This window comes from Lepidothrix coronata, unplaced genomic scaffold (assembly GCF_001604755.1).
Source record: "Lepidothrix coronata isolate B3197 unplaced genomic scaffold, Lepidothrix_coronata-1.0 Scaffold44, whole genome shotgun sequence".
In the NCBI taxonomy this organism is placed as follows: domain Eukaryota; kingdom Metazoa; phylum Chordata; class Aves; order Passeriformes; family Pipridae; genus Lepidothrix; species Lepidothrix coronata.
Genome location: NW_016690224.1, coordinates 4,806,615 through 4,825,783, shown reverse-complemented (window position 1 = coordinate 4,825,783; position 19,169 = coordinate 4,806,615). Strand labels below are relative to the sequence as shown.

The following is a 19,169-nucleotide window of genomic DNA, read 5'->3' as shown; positions in this document are numbered from 1 at the left end:
CCTTTTCTGCTATTATACTATTCCAGAAAGTGGCTGGTCTGTCATTCTTTCTCTCCTCCTCTCCAGCTCCTTCTGCAGTTGTCTAGGATGCAAAGCTGGTCTGATTTTCTTGTTCAGACTTAGAATGTTGATCTGTTTTTTAATAATCAGTAACTGCACCTGACTTGCTGTAATTTGGAAGGGCAGTGGCTGTGTCAGCTCTAGCTTTCAATCAAGAGACAATTAAGTGTATTAACTGTGAATGCCATTTGCATGATGGGATTGAGCAGCATGTGCACTGCATTGTTTAACAAACTCTGTCTCTTTCTCTCCCTCCCTTCTTCCCGTCCTATTTTCCTTTTCCCTTCCCATTCCACCCCCTTTTTGTCCCTGTTGACCTTACGCCAACCCTGTTTTTTGTCCCTCATTCGCTCTAACGTTCCTCTTCACACACTCCTTTCATCTTCCTCTGCACCCTGTTTTTTCCTGGGTGCCCCCCCACGCCCCCATTGTGTGCCCCCCATGACACAACGAGGCAGTTCTGACGCTGTCTGCTCCCCCCGTAGTGCCAGGCTTCTGTTGTACAGTTGGAGTGGACTGGAAATCCCTCACTACTCCGGCCTGTCTCCCCCTCACCACGGATTACTTCCCGGACCGCCAGAGCCTGCAGAACGATTACACGGAGGGTTGCTATGACCTGCTCCCAGAGGCTGACATTGACAGGTTTGGCCAGCACCTTCTCTGTAAATGCCTTGAATCCAAGTGCTTAAGGAGCAGGTGATGGAAGAGGATCACTGGAACCCCTGCAAGTGAAGGATGAATTCCTAACAGAGCAGCAGAATACTTAGATTTGTCTTTTTCCCATGATAACGTTGCACCTTTTCAAATGTTACCATCCCACAGTATGGTGTCCTGTAGATTTTATGTTAGAATTAGTGCACAAATTTTTGCATCTCTTTTCTGTTGTTGTATTCAATCAAAATACCCAACCTCAAGCTGTCATCTTTGTTAATGTATTTTCCAGCAAGTGTTTTGGAAACACTAAATGAGCAAATGTACGTGGACACGCAGTGTTTAAGATGCTTATCCTCACTCTCAAGGATATTTAGTTTAAGGAATCTTGCTGGAAAACAGTGCTGGTAGGATAAATAGAACTTCTCAGCTTGTCTCAGAGGTTTGTGGTAACTATTCTTTAATAGAGTTGGTTTGTTTTTTTTACTGAAGCTTTCTCATCGTCTTCAGCATTTTTCAGACTTTCCACAGCTTGTAAGGCATCAAAAGACCTGTTCATGTTGCTGCTTTATGGGCACAAAACAAAAATACTAGTCAGAGTGATTGAAATAATACATAACGAGTAGCAGGACTAATGAAGAAACACCTAAAAGGAATGTCAAATGTCCCTTTGCAGCGGGAAGGTGAAGTTCAGAGCAGAAGGAGTTGTAATAAGATGCCACAGTGATGTGTCTTTAATCCCTCTCTGCTCTCGCTTCCCACTGTGGAAGAGGCTGGAGCATTGCTGCCCACTGGCAGTTCTGAGCTCTGCTGAACATGGACAAAAACTGCCCTGAGACTGTCTGCAAAGTGCTGGAAAACTCACCTCTGGGGAATCACACAGCTGATTTCCAAAGGTGCCCGTTTTCCCTCCTGCTCCCACAGGCAGGTGTTCCCAGGCACTGCCCAGGGCCCTACACGGGCACAAACCCTCAGCTGGGAAGCGAAGAGCTAAGAGTAGGTGTGTGTCAGCTTCCTTATTGTGGTCTGCTTGCCCTTTGTGTCCAGGAGGGATGAGGAAGGAGTGCAGATGACAGCCCAGCAGGTGTTTGAGGAGTTTATTTGTCAGCGCCTCATGCAAGGCTATCAAATTATTGTGCAACCCAAGCCACAGAAACCGGCCCCAGCCGTGCCACCCCCCCTGAGCAGCAGTCCCCTCTACAGCCGAGGTGAGTGACCCACGACTGACAATTCCCTCTTTTGTCTTTCCTGCTGCCAGTCCCAGTTACCTTGAATTAGGCACAGGTGCTCAGTGAAGCCCTCTGTTTTGGTTTTTTGTTGTCATTCCTTGATGTTACATGGAAGTCTTTGCAGGGAGAGAGCCTTGTCTGGGGCAGCACAAAGGCTGCACCGGGAAGGGACAGGTGCAGGATTTTTTAGCTTTATTAAGAAACTGGTCTCATATTCATGATGGTGAACCCAAAGAACAATGGCTTCAGTGCTCTTTGGGTGAATAACTCCTAAACACAAATCACATGGTGACTGCAGAGCACATCTCTGGAAGAAGACAGACCTAAAGCTTCCACATGTGTGTATCTGGAGGCAGTTTTCTAACATTAGAATAGCTATGGAGGTCCAAGGCAAAGCTTCATTGTCCTGAAACCATGAGTCAGCTAAACTGAGTTAAACCCCAGAGGACTGGGGGGGGTTAAGGGAGTATCATATTCCTTGGAGAGAATCTGACTTGTTGTTTGACTTCTGATTTTTTTTTTTCCCCTGGATACTCTCTAGGTAAGTCAGCATGACACAGTGTTCTTAGAGCAGGGAATACACATAATTGGGATACATTGTTAATCTCTGTTTTGGGAATGAGCAGCAAGGCTCCTTACCTTATGTGTCAAGCTTAAGAGGTTAGTTCCAGGAATAAGGCACAGGGAGGAAGTGAAAGTGGATCCCAGCTTTCCCATCACATCAGGTGCTCAACACTTCACTGGGGCTGTTCCCTGGTGGGTCTGACTAGAGGGTTCCATGTGGGAGGCACGTGAATCCCGAATGCTCCTCTTTGGTCATGATACCAACAAACCTGAACTGTAAGAACAAAAGACTCATTGTACAAGTATTTCCTAAAAATGTGGCCCGAAAGATGGATTTGAGTTTGTCCTGAGTTCAGAAGCCCAATTCTGGACTCCAATTCTGGAGTCTATAGGTACAATTTGTTGTTAAAATCTGACTAGTGCAAAAAGCTGAAAGGGGTTTGCCTTTCACAACTAGGTCTTGTATCAAGAAATCGAGCTGAGGAGGAAGATCAGTACTGGCTGAGTATGGGCCGTACTTTCCACAAAGTCACCTTGAAAGACAAAATCATCACTGTGACTCGGTACCTACCCAAGTGAGTATCTCTCTGCTTGAGCAGTTTGCTGCCAATGTTCAGATGAACATTCTTTTCCAGCTGTCTGTGCTTGCTTGAAAGAATATACTGTAGAACCTTCTTTCTCTTTAGGAGAAGAAAGAGCAGCACTTGTATTGATAACACTGAGATTAACGTTTGTGTTTGATCTTTTAGGTATCCATACGAATCTGCTCAGATAAACTACACCTACAGCTTGTGCCCCTCACACTCTGACTCTGAATTTGTCTCTTGCTGGGTAGAATTTTCCCATGAGAGACTAGAAGAGTACAAGTGGAATTACTTGGATCAGTATATCTGCTCTGCTGGCTCAGAGGATTTCAGGTGAGATCTCCTTCTCCATCCAGACTATTCTGTGTCCTAATTGCCTCTTTTCCTTTCTGACCTAAAATTTCATCAGCAAGTTCGACCCACAAATGCTCAGTACTCCAGGGAGAAAATCTGGCCTGCTTTCACTGTCTGGTGGTAGCAGCTGTTGCCTTGTAGGAACCTCACTCTGTTGCTGGTGCATTATCTGATCTTTGAGACCGAGTCTTGATCACAAAATTCAGCATGAATTTTTTTTTTCTTCCAAATGCAAAGAAATATGATGGCATTTTGTACCACACAGATGCTTTTCTTGGCTTCTTACTCATTTCTGGATCTGACTCAAAAGCTTCCACGTATTTTGAAGCTGTTGGAGGTTTGCTTGAGTACTAGGCTTGACTGCAGTCCTACTCCTAAGCTACAGAGCACAGTGCTTATTAGAAATGTGAAATATCTCCACTAGCATCAATAGCCTTTTTGATGACAAAACCAGTCTTTGTCATCTTTTCAGGTCTCAGTCAAAATGCCTCCTACGCTAATGTGCACCTTTGAAATTCCTTTTTACTTGCTTACTTTTAGAGAGAAAGCCTTTGCATCCTCTCTTTTACAGGAAAGAAAATATATGTCTATGGTACAATGGCCTTGTTTTCTGCATATCAGTGTTTTAATAGCTCCCACTGACGTTTGTAGTGCTGAGCCTTCCTTTGCCCACCTGCTTGTTCTGACTCAGGGGCAGCAGAGTGACCCAGTCACTGTGCTCTCTGGAATGCCCAGCAGGTACATGTGTGTTTTAGATTGTGTGAGATCCTTCCTGGAAAACCGCTGAAGTGTCCTGAATTCCATATTTCTTCAGCCTGATCGAGTCCCTGAAGTTCTGGAGGACGCGGTTCCTGCTGCTGCCCGCCTGCATCAGCGCCACGAAGCGCATCGTGGAGGGCGAGACGCACTGCGACGTGTACGGGGACAGGCCCCGCTCCGACGAGGAGGAGTGGCAGCTCCTGGACGGATTCATCCGCTTCGTGGAGGGGCTGAACCGCATCCGGCGCCGCCATCGATCCGACAGGATGATCCGGGTGAGTCAGCGCGTGCTGGGGTCAGAGACTGCAGCCGGGTCTGAGTCACCTCGTGGAGCGTTGGCAGAGACCTGAGCCGACCCCAGGCAAGCTGGGGGTCCGTGGCCTGTGTCCATGGGTGATCCATACACACGGGGCAGAGCTGAGGGCTGTGCTGTGTCTGGTTTTAGATAGTTTGTGCTTGTTAACACCTTTCCGTTCTTGAACTAGTTATATTTACCTGGCATGGGTATCCCATGCTGGAACCAGACTCAGAACAGCTCTCACTCAGAGAACTGCACAGCAGAGCCATCCAGGCCTTGGCCTCTTGCTGCTCTATTTTTATCTTTGTGGGTCTTCTCTTACCACGAGTCTGATGCCACCTCATTGCAAAGGCGCCGTGCTTTGTGCTGCAGGATGGTCAGCCTGAGAATGTTATTGCACCTTGGGATGCAGATAACTGGCCAAAAGGGATCTCTGAGGTAGTGTAGCTGGGAACTTCTGACTGGCTTGGCTCTGTGCTGCAGACTTAGGAAAAGGATTGGGAAAACAGAACCATATGGGTGAATTCCTGGTGAACAGTGGTTTCAAGAGGATGATGAGAAACTGGTTAGTGTGTATCAAATTTTCTTCCAGTTCACAATACTAAATGTGTACTTAATAAAGCCTTGCTGACATGAGGTTGTGTTCTTGCTTACTAGTTAAGCGTAGCTTGACTAAGTCTGTGCTTCCATTTTTTTCTTTGTTAGAAAGGATCTGCCATGAAAGGCTTGCAGATTGCTGGTCCAATTCCCACCCACTCTCTGGAGCAGTCTGGACCTCCCATTGGGAAGAAAGGAACCTCAGCACTCTCAGCTCTGCTGCAGATGGAAGCCAGTCAGAAGTGAGTCTCTACAGGCTGTGTGAAGAGCACTAGAACATCCTTCCTACATATTCCACCTGGGCTGACTAAAGCAGAGTTGGGGAACTCTGCCTCATGTTATGTTAAATACACAAGAGATTTAATATTTGTAGTGCTAAGTTAGCGTTGCACATGCATAACAAAACTGAGTGAGTTCAGGGGTCTGTGTTGTTATGTGGGGTAAAAGGTACTTATGGGATGTTGGATTGACTCTGTGCCTCAGTGTGGGAAGGCAAATGTCTGAAAATACAGCAGTGCCCCTCTGCAGCAGTTGCCCTCAGGTGGAAGCTGACACAGAGTGTGTTTGAATAAACTCTGGATTCCTTCCTTCTGTTTGAGGACTCTGGGGGAGCAGCAAGCAGCAATGCTTTCTGGGAAGAGCTCTGGGCAGCCCTCGGAGAGTGGGAGCATTGCCATCACACCCACCTATATGGACAGCCCTCGTAAGGTAAAGACTTTCTGGTCTTTCTTTAGCTACCATTTTTACATAATTTCTCAAATAATCAAAGATTTAATTTTCTAAGCACATGGCTACATCATACCACATCTTACCCTCTAATCCAGCAAGGGCTGGTCCTGTACTGGCCTTTCTGTGCAAGGGCATAAGAAGCAGCTGGGGCACAACCTTCCTTCAGTTCTGTAACTGTGACAGTGATATGGAATCCCTGGGATGTTATCTCAATGTGTTTTGCTGATTTAAGGGCTATTTGCTAATTAGTCCCTTTTCTTTTCCAGTAGCACATTTCATTTCAGTTGGGTTGGACTGTTAGATTGAGCAGTACAGTCCTGTCTGCATCTGTGTGTGTCTTGGAGAGCAAAATCAAGCTCTAGGCCGTGACTGTGTGAAATTTGAGTGGAATTTTAACAGCAGAAACTTGAGTCTCTTGCCTCTGCTCAGAGGAGAGGATGTGTTCCTTAGAAGTGATTCAGATGTCATTCCTTCACTGGCTGGACTCCAGGCTGGGGAAAATTGTCTTCCTGGAGCTTTCTTCAGACACTTTAAGAAAAGACTGTGCTACCCCTCAGCCTTTCTTCTCAAGTGTCCTGTGAGTGCCAGGAGAGCAGGAACTCTGCCTCCAAGTCCAACCAGAAATATTTGGGGTTTTTTCTGTGTTCTGGCATGCAGGTCTTTCAACGGAAGTACCAAGGAGCTTAATAAAGATGCAGGACCTAAGTGTAATCTGTATTTGGGTTCAAAAGTGGAAATATTGCAGAGAAAAGGTTCTCAGATTAACCACTATCAACCACCTCTTTCAGTATTTTTCTTTTAGTGTTTAATGTTTCAACATCCACAGTTTTCTGCTACCAGCAGGGACAAGCCTTGTGTTATTCTGGAGATCTGGATATTGATAGTTGAAGTGATGGAGTAGCAGTGATCGTGTTTGTAAGAGACACCTATTTGTAGAATTAGAGTGCTTTGAGAACACAGATGAGTCTGGAGCAGGTTGTACTAGACCTGAAAAAGTAGGTGCAGAACCTGACCTGAGGCATTTTTGCAAACTTCCAGATCATAGTTCAGGCTTTGCACTCTCCTCTTTTACCATTTTGAAAAATCAACCTCCTTCTTTGTAAACAGAAATCTTAATTGTCTCTTTCTGTCAGTAAAACTGGTGAAAATTCCACCTAGGACACAGGAGGGAAGAATGTTGTGTCTGCTCTGAGGGGAAAAAGGCAAAATTGGCTTCCATAGCAATGGCACAGTGGTGTGTTGGGAACAAATTAACAGACTCTGTGCTACCAGCAAATGCCATCTTGAGTGATGTTAAAAGTAACTATATTCCAAAGCCTCTCTAGAAGGCTGACTGGAGACTCTGGAAGAGTGTATATCAATTGAGGGCCTTTCACACCACAGTAGTAAACACTCCTGTAAATATTTACATGTAGGGACTGGGAGATAAGCAATTGGGATCTCCAAATTGATGGCTCATGCCTGTTGGAAAGGTGCCAGCGGACAGGTAGCCATGTCAGGGAATTCTCTGCTCACATGGGAACATCAGCAAGTGTGTGCCTGGTGCCCCAGCCCTTTAGGAGGTCTCTAGGCTGTCTGCAGACTTAGAGCCAAAGTACTGACAAATGGTCACAGCTGTGCTTTGCCAGCAGCCAAGGGAGCAAGTGCTTTTCTAGGATGCTATTCAGTGCTGGACTTATTCCAGACCAAAACTGAGCCACTGGCTCCACCTTTACTCTGTTCCAGAGTAGAATTGGCAAGTCACTTCAGCCAGTTACTGGGCAACACAGTATGATTTTAACACAGTGAGTTCTCTTGATGCCTGATCTGTTTGGGAAGTCTTTGCCCTTGTGGATCCAGGGTGCTTGGTACTGTGTAAATTGCCAGCCATGTAACCCTGGTATTGATTCTTTCCAGAAAATGTTTTATATGTACGTACCAAGGTAAGCAGCATCTTAACTGCAGACTAGACAGAAATATTTTGCCTAGGGAACAGAATAAAGAATTGCAAATAAGGAATGAAAATCTAGTTGGGTTTCACTGCATTGTCTTATGTGATAAGAGAATCTTGACACATCTTGGAATAGCAGCTGGGAATAAATTCACCCAAGGGTTGCAAGTAGGTGGGAACATAGCACAGGCAGCATCTGTTTAATTTTGCATAAGGTATTAAACACAGTGTTGGAAGGATCTTTGTGATGAGTTTTTCTTCCCTTTCCTTTGCACCATACCAGACCTGCGTTTACAAGGAAGAGTGTGCTTCCTGAAAAGAGCTTCTTTGCCTCTCCCTCTTTATCATTGGAATGACTAACAGACTGAAAAAAAAAATCACCTGTCCCTGTCATTACACCTGTAGTTGTACAGGTTTCTGTATCACTATTCAGCTTTGCATTTGGGGTGGAAACCCACATACTTCAGAGCTCAAGTCTTTCTCCTGTGAAGTAAGGAGGGAAGGCTGTAGATTCAATTGGCTTCCAATCAATGTGCTTTTCCAAAATTTTGGAAAAGCATCTGTGCTAAGGGAGAGCAACATCTTGTTACAGAGAGAGAAAGTAATGGTATGTGTGTCAGAACTCCTGATGCTCTGCATTCTGCTGCATCTGACATTCTGGGTCTGGGGTTTGCATTCTCCTCATACTTTCTCTCTGTGGTCATTTCATACTTGCACAACTTTGTATTTGCTTTTCTTCAACTCCTTGTTGCTGTTGCCATTAATGGGCCTACTTCCTCTGATGCCTTCAGGATGGGGCCTTCTTTATGGATTTTGTTCGCAGCCCACGAACAGCTTCAACCTTCTACTCCCAGGTTAGTTTTGAATGGGTTCATGTCATCTCTGGCTTTGGACTGAGGTGATGGAGAGCATTTGTGTCCTGAGCTTGCCATGTGGGGAACCTGTGTTACTTTGCAGATCTGCTCGTTGAGAGGGACACGTGCAGCATTAGCAGGACAAAGTGGCAGATGCAACTATTTCCTTCCACCATTCAGTGTTTGTGCTGTGCTTTGGATGTTCCTGTGCCCTGTCTCACTGTCCTTTGCAGTACTGTCATGGCAACTACTAAAGCTTCTGTTTTTGTTTTTCAGTAAGTGCTTGTTTTCTATGTTCCCTCATGGAACAAAATGGCAACAGCTCCCTCATCTAGTTCTTGGCTAAATTTCTTCTGTGGTGTTTGTTTGACTGGTGGCTCTGGGGAGATCCAAGGCAAATTGTGCTCTTGGATTCTTAAACAACTGAGGGCTGAAAATATTGATGTGATCTCGGCTTCAAAGAGTCATTGTGACAGAACTCGTTTGTACACTTAACACCAGTTAGGGATTAGAATAATACAGCGTGTCCATAGAAAATGCTGCTGGTTCAAGTGGCTCTGAGGAGGGAGAGTGGCTTTAGCTGGCTGTGGGCACTGTGGGGTCCACATTGGATGGAACATCTGCTGATTTTGGCTGCCCGAAAAAAACATCTGCCATTGCGGAGTTAGAGATCTTTGGGATGTGAGAAATGGCATAAATAAAGGACTCTTGGCTGACAGACCTAAGTCAAACTCCCAGCTTTGTGATTTTGAGCTGTGTGTGTGCTGTGGATTCATCACAGCAGAGCAGCCCTCATATTTACACCAGCCTGACTTGGAGTTACTCTGCTGTTCGTGTTCTCTCCCCCACCTCTCGAGCTTTTATATAATGTGCCTTTCCTGAACCAGCCGTGTTAATGACAGATGGCAATTACAGCCTGTACTTTGCTGAGTCCTTCAGCATTCATGTTCTCTCTGAAACGATTTTATGTTAATTTTGTGAACTATTCAGTCTACCATTGGAATGGTGTGAGTGTTCCTGCGGGAGGAAAGTGTTCCTGTTGTCTTGGCGACAGAGGTGTGGGTGGGTGCCAACCAGCCTGCTCACACTGCCCTGAGAAAGGAGAGAAGAGGAGCTGATTTTTTTGTGCATTATGAAACATGAATTCTGTGTGATACATCTGCATATTTTTGAGAGTTAGAGTCGAAACTATTTTTGCTAAATGCTTACTACTTACCCATAGTGATTAAGTGCCCTGTTCTGTCCATTGTGTGTTTATAATCACAGTTATTCACAGTTGAAAATGTCAGGTTGGGACTGGTGGTGTTGGTTTGACAGTGGTTCTCTCAACACAGTCGTTGCTGGGCTGGTGATCCTCATCTTTATTGGGGTTTGAATTTCTTGTTTGTCAGGAGCTCTGCAGTGATGACAAAAATAAGACTGTATTTATCCTTTCTGCATATGCTTGTGCTTCCTTATAGTATTGCCCGTTGTTAACTAACTTGAGCTGAGGTACAGATGATGTGGGGAGGGGGGAAATGCATTACATCATGAATTTCATGAAGATGTTGCTGTGTTTACTCCTCCCAGGTCTCTATAGATCAGTCAGTTCCTGCAGCCTCAGATGGCAACATGCTGATAACCACGGGGCAGGTGCCTGACAGGGGCAGCACCCAGACCTTGGGAAGTGCCCAGAATGCTGCAGAGCCAGGATACAGCACAGCTGGAGCTGCAGAGGGCAGGTAGGAAAATCCCAGCAGTGCTGGACTGCAGAGCTGTTCAGTTACAGCCCCTTTGTGGTGTCAAGGAATGGGCCCTTAAACAGGCACCTGAGAACAAGCTGTGCTGTCTGTCAGTGGTAGAGGCACTTGTCACAAGACCTTACTGCAGCATTTCCACGTGCAGAGAGAGTGGTAGTAAAATAAGCCTTGCAACCCAGTTTTCCAGAATTAAATGAACACAAGGCCTGATTTCCCCACCCACAAGAAGAGCTTCATTCTTCAAGAAATGAAGAAATTCCATTTCTGAAATCTGTTAGCAGAAAATCAGGCTCTGAATTGACATCTTCTGTCTGTTTGGCAAAGGGGGGCCCTGCAGGTCTAATTGGATCGAGCAGGTTGATGAAATCCAAGAGGTTCTGACCTGGAAGTGAGACACTGAGGAGGAAGCAATATTGAAAATAAACTTTATTAGCACCTGTTTCCTGTGGTTGTATATTACAGTAAAAAAGAAAAAAGCCAGCTTCCAAATGTTTGCTCTCAGTTGCTCCTGACTACAACTGCATGTGGTACAGTTTGCCTTGGGTCCTTATAACAATGTCCTGGTGGCCTCAGGGGGAAAATAAAGGTCTGATGCTTTTAGCTGTCCTTCTTGATATGAAAAAGGAGATAAATGTGACAGTCATTGTTGAGAAAAGAGAGCATTTCTCTTAAACATACATATTTGAACAAATCTGGGAGCTTCCCTGATTTTTGAACGTGCTTCTGTTTACAGCTCTCAGCAGTGTTCCACGAGTGCTCTGACTTCCTCCTCCACTTTGGTGGAGATTCTTGAAGCCATGAAACACCCCACGTAAGTTTTTAGTATAAATATGCTTTACATCTGCTGAGATGTTTTGTCAGAGGACATGAAGCACGGAGTCACTCCAAGGGGAGAACCCCATGTCAGCCAGGGAAGAGTTTTAAACTTCCTTTTATTATTCAGTTCCAGTTTCCCTAATGAGGAATTTTATAGCAATTGAGGTACAAGTATTGATGCAGAGACTTCAATTATTAGAATCCCAGAATCTTGTCAAAGCAGGAATTCTCAGTAAGTCAATGTCAGCTCTTCCTCTTGTTACCAGAAGCCAAAGATAAGTCACTGTGTGGGCCTTGTGCATTTCTTGTCCTGTATTTTATCCCCCACCCACCCTTTTTTTTTCCCCCAGCAGTGATTTTTGTCTTTGTTACTTAAAAGAACTCTCAATCACTGTGTGTTAACACGTGTGACATGCTGTGATTCAGCACAGGGATCCAGCTGCTCTCGGAACAGAAGGGCCTCTCCCCGTACTGCTTCATCAGTGCAGAAGTTGTGCACTGGCTGGTCAATAATGTGGAGGGTGTGCAGACCCAGGCCATGGCCATTGACATAATGCAGGTAAGGGAACTATCCAGGGGCATGTGGAGGGCCAGAAATACCTCACTCTGTGAAGAAAGTAGAATTGCAGAAGAAAGCATAGCAATAATTTCTGTTGTTTATTAAAATCCTTATACTGATAGGTATTGAAAACTGTTCAACAGAATGAGGTGATGATGGCATTTTTTGGCTGCCCTATCACAAAACAGCAACATGTCCTTCAGTAGTAATACATAGTATCTTTTTCCACTTCTATGGGATGACAGTTCTGTGTATAACCTCCAATTAGCTTGTATTTATCCAGAACTCTGCATTGTGTTGGAATTGTGAGGCACTACAGCATGATTTGATTTTGGTTTTCCTTCTGATCATTAGTTAATGAACTTTTACAAAAACCAGCACATGACCTCTCTGTTATGGATGCTGAAGAAGACACACTTTATGCAGGAACATTTCTTTGTGTTCATCAAGGGATTTTTCTGTATTGAACTGTGTCAGGGGCAGAAGATTGGAAATGTTTTGGAGTTCAGTCCTCTGCTGAGATCCCATTTCAATTAACAGAGAACTTAGAATGTTTCCAACCTCCTACCTTCCTACAAATCCATCTGTAAAACCAGAGCAGGGTAAGAGAGGAAGGCAGACATCTGTGGAAAGGTCAGACACAATTTCTCATGGAGATAAGGAATTGCTGTTACATTTACTGAATACCAAGAGCTAACTTTGCTGGTATTCTCTTTAGGCACATAGCTGGACAAAAAGATGTCAAGAGAAAGAAAATTATTTCCTAATGTTCTCTAGCAACCTCTTTCTGTGACTGGAAGAGTGACTTTTTCATCACATTTGCTCGGTTCTCTCTCCTTTTGTTCAGAAAATGCTGGAAGAGCAGCTGATTGTCCATGCATCTGGAGAAGCTTTACGAACCTTTATTTATGGCTTTTATTTTTACAAGATTGTTGTGGACAAGGAACCAGACCGAGGTCAGCATTGTGTTATTACAAGACTTTCCTCACTGTCCCTTTGCATAATCTCTAGGATTTACTTGATTCTTATGGGTGCTGCAGCAGGAATGCGTTTCGGGAGCAACCAAAACCACTGATCTAAGGGGAGTCTAAGAAACTCAGCCTGTTTGGTTTAAAAAAAAAAAAAAACAAACCAAAAAAAAGGCAGAAAACATAAAGTAATTTTTTCTCCTGCCTCTTTTCCATCAAGAACTCCCTCTCTCCCTTGCTGTTGGTCTAACTGCAGCTGTCCTTGCCCTGTGCAGTGGGGATGCAGCAGCCTGCCATGTGGCACACCGCTGCCATGGACGACTTCTCCGCCTTCCAGAGGAAGTGGTTTGAGGTGGCCTTTGTGGCAGAAGAGCTCCTGCACTCGGAGATCCCGGCGTTCTTCCTGCCCTGGCTGCCCAGCCGCCCCGCCTCCTATGCAAGTAGGCACAGTTCCTTTAGCCGCAGTTTCGGAGGACGGAGCCAGGCAGCTGCACTCTTAGGTAGATGCACAGCACAGGTGACAGCTGGGGAAGTGCAGGGGGATAGTTTGCAAGGGGAAGAGCAGCCAGCCAAGGGGATGATCTCACGTGGACCAGCAGTAAAGCTGCAAATTTCATGCTGGCCTTACATGTGTCTTGAACGTGGACTTTTCTCATGTGCTGGAGGTGTGTTTCGCTGGCTGAGCAGGCAACTTTTACTGTGGAGGACTGGGGTACAATAAAAACTATTTCTTAAAATATTTCATGCTTCTAAACCTCTAGAATTTAGAAAGGAAAATACTTTGTCTCCCTGCAGAAACAGGGAGACTCTTCACAACCTGCAATGAGCATGGAGGGATAAGTTGTGAGAACAGCAGAGCAGCCAAACTGTTCTTAAAATTACATGTCTAATTGCTTCCTAGTGGCAAAAACCACAGTGAGATCCAGATGTGTTAGAAGTTTCCTGTGATGTGCTGGAGGCTTTCTTAGCTAATCTGAACCAGAGCCAGACTCCTTATATTAAGTCTGTGAAGCCCAGCTACAAATGATCCCTGTGGTGTGGAAGCAGTAGGAAGATCTTGCTGCTGGGCAAGATACCATTATTAGTATCTAATGTCCTATAATGTGTGGAGAAGAACACTGACTGCCTCTACCAGCCCGTGAAACACACTGGCTGCATGACTGACCGTGTTGCTTTGTCAGCTTTTTGTTGCATTTCCAGGCCAGCCTGAGTCACTTGCTTTTGTTCCTCTTTCCCTGTTTAAAATGAAGAGAAAAATCATTGCTATAGAACTGCAACTTCAGGTTTATTTAGATGCATCTGTTAAAGGCCTAGCAATTAAGGATAAAAAGAAAATTTTGCTGTTCTCCTGTTGTGTGTATTTGACCTTCTGAAGAGAAGTGCCTTCCTGCTGGTGTAGTATCTCTTAAACCTGAAGTCACAGTAATCATTGTATTTCTGAAAGCCTTGTTTGAAGAGGAACAGCATCAGAAATGGGAAAGCATTAAGGAAAGGAAGTCTGAACTAATGGTTAATTCCCTGAAGCCAACATATGCAGGATATTTTCCCTGTCACACGATAAATCTGTTGCTTTGGCTGGTATCCAACCTCATTAGCTCTGTGGCCAGAGCTGAAGCCTGAATGTAGGCTGGCATGAAATATTGTGGAGGCTGGAGGCACTTGGGCCAGATCCTGTTCGTGGTTTGATCTCTTACTCGCTATTTAGCCAAGAAAATCCCTTCACTGTCCTATGCCTGTCCTCTTTTTGAGGTGAGAAGGCTGAGACTCAGCAAAGGAACAGAGCAAGAAAGTGCCTCAGTACCCTCCTACCTTTCCTTTGACACTAGCCAGGGTAAGAGTGTATTCCTGCAGCATGTCACCTATTGCACAGCTGTGTAGCTCCTTTTTCTCTGCAGATGGAATTATGTCCATTCTGCTATTGAACCAATTTGCAGTCCTGGAATGAATGATAAGTGTCTTCAGATTGCTCACATGCAGTCTGGTTATTCCAGGAATTATAGTTTCTTGTAGAAAAATCTACTGTGGAAGTTTTTTCTTAAAAAGGAACTGGCTTAAATGACATTTCTATGCTGTCCCTCTTCTAAACAGTATTCAAAATACCCAGACTTCACCAGTTCATCTGAGGCAAGGAGCTTTACTAAACCCAGATGACCCCTGGTCCACGTGACTTCATTTGTTCCTCTCTTGGTCTTGATTTGGTTGTGGTTTTTAATTCTTCCCCTCCCCACCTTCCCTAAATGTCAGGCTGTGACATAAAATTGCATGCAAGCATTGGGAGCTCTGGAACAAGCTCCGTGTATCTCTCAAATCTTTATCCCTCCCAATTCCCAAATCGCTGGCCCAGTGACTACCCCCTTTCCCTTCCCAGTGGAAGTCTGACCTGTGATACACCTAATCTTGTCCCTTTTGATTTGTAGCAGTGCATGCACTAGCAATTGTAGTCATGTGTGTAGCGGAGTCTGTGACTGGAGAATAACCTGCCTGCTCCTCCCCGATTTGCTTAGTAAACCATTAGTTAAATATTCAATAGCACAAGACAATTGGGAAGCAGGTGAGTCCTCTTAAAATCTGATCTATGGAAGCCAGAGTTTATTCTCTCACAATACGTTGGTTCTAATCTGAAGCTTCTGAATTCAGACACATGGATATTTCTCATCAGTGTTTAATGTATTTTGGATTAGCTCACCTGGTTGGACTGTGTTCCTTTTGCTTTGCCTGTGAATTCCAGCTGCAGACCAGGTGGAGAGAAGCTCCAGCCCTAACAGGGAGTCTGCACTGTCTGGCAAAAGGAACAGTCTAAGGGAGCAGGGAGCTCATTCTTCACGGCGTGCTGGTGTGGCACACTGGGCTGTGGTGGTGGCACTGACCCCTTGGCTAATGACCAGCACCTACCTGGCTGAGCTGCTTTGGCTTCGCAGCTTTCAGGATGATGTTTTCCAACACACTTTGTTACAAAATTGGCACCATAACCTTCTGACCACGAGCATTGCACTCACAGGGATATCCCACTGAAAAGGAGCCAGAGAAAGAAACTCAAGGTGTTGGTCTGTCTGACAATACCAGACCAGCTCAGAAATTGCAGATGATACATTTCCCGAACATAGAAATGGCTCTTGTTTATAAAACAAAACTGGATTATCTTCTTTCATTTTTATTGTGGTTTTCTTTTTTTTTTCCTGTTTAAGCTGGAGTAATAGCAGTGTAAAGGATTTCCTTATAAACTTGAAAACTGTCTCCAGCTAACTTGGAGTAGAAGTGAAGGTGGGAACTTTCCATCTACCTTGAGGAAGAACTTCAATTTTTTTTTTTAAACACCGTAAAGCCATTAATTTATAAGATAATTTTAAAAGCTGACCCCATAAAAGGGTGCACATCTTCTACTTAAGCAAGAAATAACAACATCCATCCCCCGTGCATGCAATAATAAAAAGGGCAAACATTTTTCAGTAGCGGCCTTGCAGCCCATTGTTTTGTGTCTATTTTTAACACTATAGAAATGTTAAATTATGTATTTCTGTAAAGAAAAGTTGAAAGTGACAACATATTTCATGGCAGGACTTTGGTCTCTGAGTCAGGAGATCTGGGTTCTGTCCCTGGCCTTGCTGTGTGACACCAGCCAGGTCACTTCCACTTGCTGTGCTTCTCCTCCTCTCTCGGCTGACACCTGAGATTTTCCTTCACTGGGATGCTGGGGTGTAGGACACAAAGGGAGCCGGATCTTGGGCACTATCCCAGCCCTTGCTGCAGAGCACTAGGAGGTATTGCAGTGATGGGAAGGCTGCTGCATGTCTTGGCTGACTTTTCCTGCTTTTACAAGAAGTGTTGGATGTGCAATTTTAGCACTGTGGTAATGTGGGATATTGATATGGGGTTAAAGAAATAAGAAGTTTAACTTCTAATCTCCTTTAGCTGTGGAAAGTCCTGGAATGCTCCTGCCCTGTGTAACAGCACCCTGTTGAGATTGCTGGTGGGGGCATATAGAAATATTTGGAATGTTACAGGTATGAAAAAGCCATAGATGTTGTCTAGCCACACTTAATCAACAGGCAACTGGTGCCATAATTAGCTGCTGGACTCTTGGTTCTCTTTATTGCAGCTGAAATGTCTTTTGCCTGCTTGGGGAAGTGATTCTGTAGCACCTACCCCTGGTACGAGAAATACTTCAGGTGTTTTGTCCTTGGTGATCTGGATGAGCGGCATTCTGGGACTATTCTGCCAGCCCAAAAATATCTGGGGAAGAATGGGAGGACAAATTCATTACAAATAGCTCATCTTGGTTCTTCTGCTCTTTGTCCTGCCTCCCACCCTGTGTCTAATGCATCCTTCGAATGCACCCCATTCCTTGGCTGTGTAGCTGCCACGGTGCCCGAGCAGCGGACGGTGACGCTGGACGTGGATGTGAACAACCGCACGGACCGGCTGGAGTGGTGCAGTTGTTATTACCACGGCAATTTCTCCCTGAATGCTGCCTTTGAAATCAAGCTGCACTGGATGGCAGTGACTGCAGCTGTGCTCTTTGAGATGGTGAGAGTCCTTGTGCTCTGGATGGCCACAGAAACGCCCGGCTGGCCTTAAACAACTGGGGGCATTGTCGTGGGAAGTGTTAGGAGAGAGCCAGTGGGCTGGATCTGCCCTTATTTCCATAAGTAATTTTCCTGGTGGTTGTAGGCATTGCTGCATCTGGTCAGTGTTTATCACACTGTCTACAGTCCTTCTGTCTGCAGGGCAGTGCTCTGCTGTTAGTGGGTTTCATGCACAGTGTGCAGAGATCAGCACAGGTCAAGGTGATAAATTTAAGTCCCCCTTAGGCAAATTTTAAGCCCTGATCTGGGTCTTTGGAAAAGAATCTGTTTCACATTGCATTCCTTCTATCCCCAAACCTTAAAACTTTAAATCTCGCTGGAATTGCTTTCATAACAAGGCTTTTCCAAGCAATGTGTTCTTCCTGTTCAGCAATGTTTTTTAGCTTGTTTTTAACTTGCTGAAAACATTTTGAACTGAAAATATAAGTGGCTTGTTTCACTTTTTAATTTTCAGACATTTTTTCCCCTTTTGTAGCTTCTGTAAAACTCAAATTATTTAACACCAGGTTTTACCCCACCCAGCCAGACAGCACTAGGTAATTGGTTTTGCTTTTATTTAAAATCAATTGCACTGTTCCAGTAAAGCAGCAGTGTTTAGCCACTGGTGATAAGTAGGCTGAATCAGTTCCTGAAAAATGTCCTGTTTTAAAGTGCTTTCTGATTGATGTGGCACTTCAGAAAAAGGAAAGCCTGGTGCCTTGTGCTTGCACTGCTTCGCTTGCAAGGACGTTGGTGTGCTTGCCATGCGGAGCGAGCTGAGCCTGGGGAGAGCTGAGCATGTCTGATCTATTCCTGGGGAACGAGCTGCTCTCATGCACAGAAGTGCCCCTCGTCAGATGACATATGTCGTATGATTCACTGTTTGAATTTTTTCTCAGGTTCAGGGTTGGCACCGGAAAGCCACCTCCTGCGGGTTCCTGCTCGTCCCAGTCTTGGAAGGCCCGTTTGCTTTGCCCAGTTACTTGTACGGAGACCCACTTCGGGCTCAGCTCTTCATCCCCCTCAACGTGAGCTGCCTGCTGAAGGAGGGCAGTGAGCATCTGTTTGATGGTAAGAAAGGGTCCTTGTTTTTTACCCTAGGCAGGTCGCTGCTGGCACATGCCTGACACAAAGGACCTCATTTACCATCCAGGCATTAGGTGGCTGAGGGACTTGTTTTTGCAGTTCAGCAGCCCCCTGAGGAAGGTGGTGCTGGAGGAGGCTGTGCTGGCAGCATAGTCAGCATGAACAGGGTGAGGTGGGCAGCAAGAAACACCAACAAACAGGAAGGGTGGTCTCCCCAGTGATCTTTAACATTTCACACCCTTACGGAGCCCATGACAAGTGGCTGTTCCTTTGACAGACTCTGAGTCTGTTTTGCTGGTAGACCCACAGCTGCTCTGCATTTGTATCCTGTGTTTGTTTATTCTCCCCCTCAGTGAGATTAGGCTTTCACCACTGCCATCCTTTTTTTTGTTGTTGCCATGGTTACGTTCATGGTTAGACTGTTTGCACATGAGATTAAGCTCTAGAAACTGCAATCTCCTTTTCTGCAGTGTGACCTCGCCCTTCCCACTGACAGTGTTGTGGTAAGTCTCAGGTGGAAACTCAAAGATCGGAGAACTCTGTCCCATGCAGAGAGAGGTAAAATTGCGTCATGAGAAGGGACAATTAGCAACAGGCTCTGTTTTAAAATAGTAAATATGATATTTTCATTAATCCTTGATCCAGTGTCCAGGTGTAAATGTAAAACAAATGTGACAAATCCATATGCTGCGAGGTCACCACGGCCCCACTGACTGAACTATTTTCATAGCACTCTGATACACAGAAGCCCACTCTCCTTCTTTGTCCTCTCCCACACACACCTTTATGTTCCTCTCCTTCATCTCAAGAGACACAAAATACGAATTCAG

At 45.1% G+C, this 19,169-nt stretch overlaps 1 protein-coding gene across 1 annotated transcript in view; it reads left to right on the top strand.

Moving 5' to 3' along the window:
* The window catches only part of DEPDC5 (DEP domain containing 5), a 43,509-nt gene that overhangs the window by 21,246 nt on the left and 3,094 nt on the right, over positions 1-19,169 (top strand). The window contains exons 23-37 of the mRNA XM_017813945.1: positions 546-702; positions 1,759-1,919; positions 2,962-3,079; positions 3,254-3,421; positions 4,257-4,476; positions 5,205-5,338; positions 5,696-5,804; positions 8,547-8,609; positions 10,179-10,330; positions 11,082-11,159; positions 11,591-11,723; positions 12,571-12,679; positions 12,967-13,191; positions 17,046-17,215; positions 18,153-18,324. Coding sequence (XP_017669434.1) covers positions 546-702; positions 1,759-1,919; positions 2,962-3,079; positions 3,254-3,421; positions 4,257-4,476; positions 5,205-5,338; positions 5,696-5,804; positions 8,547-8,609; positions 10,179-10,330; positions 11,082-11,159; positions 11,591-11,723; positions 12,571-12,679; positions 12,967-13,191; positions 17,046-17,215; positions 18,153-18,324 — 2,169 coding nt within the window. The remainder of the gene's footprint in view (positions 1-545; positions 703-1,758; positions 1,920-2,961; positions 3,080-3,253; positions 3,422-4,256; positions 4,477-5,204; positions 5,339-5,695; positions 5,805-8,546; positions 8,610-10,178; positions 10,331-11,081; positions 11,160-11,590; positions 11,724-12,570; positions 12,680-12,966; positions 13,192-17,045; positions 17,216-18,152; positions 18,325-19,169) is intronic.